Here is a 3,714-nt window from a genome sequence, read left to right as displayed (position 1 = left end):
GGGGGGGGGGGTCTGCAAACATAAAGGAACCACTTAGGTCAGTCTTTACCTGTAAGTAGTCATTAAGTTATTGGAGCAAAGCCTCATGGGATGGTATATAGTGAGTGGGGTTGGATGAAGAAACCATATGAGTGGGGGCTTGTAAGTGGGCCCCCTTGCTCTCCCCAAAAAGACACTGAGCTTTATTCAAACCTTTGTGTTCCTCAGATGAAGGACACAAGGTTAGAAACTTTTAGTGTTCTGAGCTTCTCTGGATCCATAAACTGGTCCCCAAGAATCCTTTGACTGCTCAGAGCCAGGCAGTGGTCTAAGTCATACAAAGAGGTCTCTAACAATGCCACAGGCATCACACAAACCAGTGTCATGGAGTCCCATCACCATTTTGTGGCAGTTGAGCAGATTGTGCCCATTTAGGACTCCTACCAGTGTACTAAGAGGTTTCCTTGTCAGGGTGATGAGAGCTTTTCTAAACCTAAGATTTGGGCTTTTTATCAGTTCCAGTGCCTGTCTACAATCCGTCAACTCCCTCCAGAGGAATGGGTGTTGACTTCTGATCCAGGCCTGTAGGGCAGCTTTGGGTTAGGGTTAGCTTATTCATCGTTTCCTCTCCCCAGTTGGTTGACTGTTTTGGTACACTTTCAAGCCAGTAATGATGCAAGGTGTGACCCTTGGAGAGCTCTAAGCCTCATGGGATTGCTCATTTGTATGGTTGTATGTACTTTTCTACTGTCTATTCATTAGTTTCACATCCATGTAAGTAATTTAGACTTTGACTGCTGTGATGTTTTGTTCTTTGGTTCTGGTGGTTCTTGGTACCATGATGGAGATTTCCTCTACGAGTGACTTCCTGTGTTGAAGTTTATAAATCCTGAGGTTGTGTAATAAGAGCTGATCAACAGGAAGTTTTTAGTTTCTTTAACCACTTGTGTTGTTCTCACAGTCATACTCATCAAGTTTTAGTTAACTCTGTTTGACTTGAGTGTGTGGTGAGATGTGTCATGGTGTTTGTTTTTTTAGTTTTATTGACCATTTGGACACAAAAGAGGTCTTGAGGAACCTTTTCACTCTCACTAGCTGCGTTTCCATTGCAAATGTGCACAAAACTTTGTCGATATTCTGTTAATGCCGAAAAACACAGTTTCGCAACTGCGGTGTTTCCATTAAGTAAGAAATTCAGTCACGCATGAATACGTTTTTTCTCGCGATAAGTCATTACAAACATGGCGGCAATGGATGTAAACACATAGCTTACTGCTACTGCGACACTAGCGCTCATCATCAGAGGAGATGTCGGCGTCTTTTATCGAGGCTTTCCAGAGACAAGTCCCTACTTGGGAACGGCTACGTATGCTGTGTTTTTGGGAAATTGTAGCTGGTGAGTTTACTATTTTATACTACTTCTGTGATATTACTACTACATCTTCTTCCTGTTATCTTCTTCGTCATCGTCTTTTTCGCCAGTAGAAACAGCCGGTTGTTGATCACAACATTTGAAATCTAGATGTTAGTTCCCCCTATGTTTGTCATGATAAAAATAAAATTGTAAAACATATGGAGACTCACCCATTCATGAACATTGTCCCRTAAGATTTTAAACTCATGTATTTGTAGAAAAGTTTTATTTTGGATGATTACCATACTTGATAAAAACCAGGTTTATAAAACTGACACATCTACCAGACCCTTAAAGGACCGGTTGTACAACAGTCTGTTGTTTGGGTTTGACTCCAGGACCTATCACACATTTCTAACATCGTAGAAAAGTAAAAGTGGTTGACTGGTTGTTGGGACAGCAGCTGAGAAGCTGTTGTTCTGTTTTTACAGYTAAAGGAGCTGAAACCCAAAAAGCCTGAGCCACTAACCCTAACCCTGTGAGACCTGAAGGTCTGACCTGTGTTGTTCTGATCCTGTTCTTCCTCTCTGAATGGCACGCAGCCGTCTCATTTAACACACTGACGGTCCAGATGGTCTTGGCTGCACCTGACATGTTTTTTTTTTTTGTCTGACCTGACAGCAGTCAGGGACTTTCAGACTCGGACTCWGAAGGGGAGGACCGTGTGGACGGGGTAAAGTCTTGGTTGTCTAAAAGTAAATGCTCCACCAAGAACCTGTCTGATGACGGCAGCCTGAAGAGTTCCAGGTCAGTTCATAAGAAATCTTTGTGTTTGTGAGTCTGTGGATCCATGAGTCTGGTCCTTCTTCTGCTCTTCATTGACTTTTCTTGACTTCACCCTGGTCTCATCTTTTACTTTCTTGTTTGAACAGTTTTACATTTTTATTCAGAAAATATGTCACATATATTTTGTTACAATTTTTTTTCCAAGCCAACAACATGCACTGCCTGGCCAAAAACAAGTTGACACCTGAGGGATCTTAGGAATGTGCTGGAGAAGGTCAGACTCTACCATCATCAATGCAAGATCTTGGTGAARCATTAATACAACACTGGATGGAAATAAATCCACAGTGCCACAGTGAATGTGTGCTGTAATCAAAGCTAAAGGTGGTCCAACCAAATAATAGTGTGACCTTTTTTTTTGGTGGCATCTGTTTTTTGGCCAGGCAGTGTATAAACCTGCTATGACACCAAACCCACACCAAGGATAAATAAAGCTGAGACAAAAGAAACCACTGAGCTCTGTGGTTGATAAAAGACAGAATAACTGTTATTATTAAACTAGTAAACATTTAAACATCTTATATAAATACACACAAGTATACACGTCCCTTCATGTACATAGACATATATTCACATGTTATACATAGAAAGTCTCAACAGCTATGCAGTGCTGTCATCAGATCCCAGCAGGTTAAAGCCTGGTTAAAGGACGAGATAGCAGCCAACTCCTCACAATACATGAAGGGTTTCACCACTAGTCCATCACACTGAGACCGGACCCTAAGAGAAGGGGGGAGGATCAGGATCSTACAGAGGAACTGATGAGTGAACATCTCAGGCAGCAGCAGAAACGAGGAAGAGGAGGAACAAGAGRAGCCATCATGGAAACAAAGGGTTCACTAGCAGTGTCTGGAGRCTTAGTCTGGACATGAGGCTGGTCCTAACACACCCAAAGACCAGTCTGGGACTCTGGAAGGACCACTATCTTGTGGTTGGTCAGTGTAGAGGAAGAGGGCCCGACTATGAATGAACCAACGCCATGTTAAACCTGTTGATGGGACAATACGCTGTTAGGTGCTGCCCATCTTTTGTTCAGTTTTTAAAGGGATCATGATTAGTTGTAACATTAGACTTTATTTAATAAACATTTATTTTAACTGTAAAATAAAGACTGTAAAATATTGTAGGCTTAGTTTGGTAAAATTTTAAAAATATATTTTAACAGACACTGAGCCATTTTATTTACACACAAAGCATTCTGGGTAAATGATGACGTGGATAGGTCCTCGGTGCGAGGCTGTTGGCGAGCTATATCCACCCTGAAGGTTAATCTTGGACAATATCTGATGATCGACTCTTAAATGAAACCAGAGAGCGTTGACAGAGAGGAGAAGGTAGAAATGACTCAGACTGGAACTGAAAATATGGATGGAGGACAACAGAGCTGCTTCATGGAACAAGAACCTCAGCTTAGCCTGTTAGCTTTAGCGCTAGCCAGTCATTTCTACCTTCTCCTCTCTGTCAACGCTCTCTGGTTTCATTTAAGAGTCGATCATCAGATATTGTCCAAGATTAACCTTCAGGGTGGATATAGC

General features: G+C 41.9%; 1 protein-coding gene across 11 annotated transcripts in view; it reads left to right on the top strand.

Moving 5' to 3' along the window:
* myo18ab (myosin XVIIIA b) overlaps positions 1–3,714 on the top strand; it is a 145,687-nt gene that overhangs the window by 137,848 nt on the left and 4,125 nt on the right. For 7 of the 11 annotated variants that reach the window (XM_014021564.1, XM_014021561.1, XM_014021558.1 and 4 more), the window contains one exon: positions 2,015–2,140. In XM_014021564.1, the coding sequence (XP_013877018.1) occupies positions 2,015–2,140 (126 nt within the window). The remainder of the gene's footprint in view (positions 1–2,014; positions 2,141–3,714) is intronic. The other 4 variants (XM_014021567.1, XM_014021565.1, XM_014021559.1 and 1 more) reach the window with 1 other exon arrangement.

This window comes from Austrofundulus limnaeus, unplaced genomic scaffold, assembly GCF_001266775.1.
Source record: "Austrofundulus limnaeus strain Quisiro unplaced genomic scaffold, Austrofundulus_limnaeus-1.0 Scaffold297, whole genome shotgun sequence".
NCBI classification, from domain to species: domain Eukaryota; kingdom Metazoa; phylum Chordata; class Actinopteri; order Cyprinodontiformes; family Rivulidae; genus Austrofundulus; species Austrofundulus limnaeus.
This window is presented reverse-complemented; position numbering and strand designations above follow the sequence as displayed.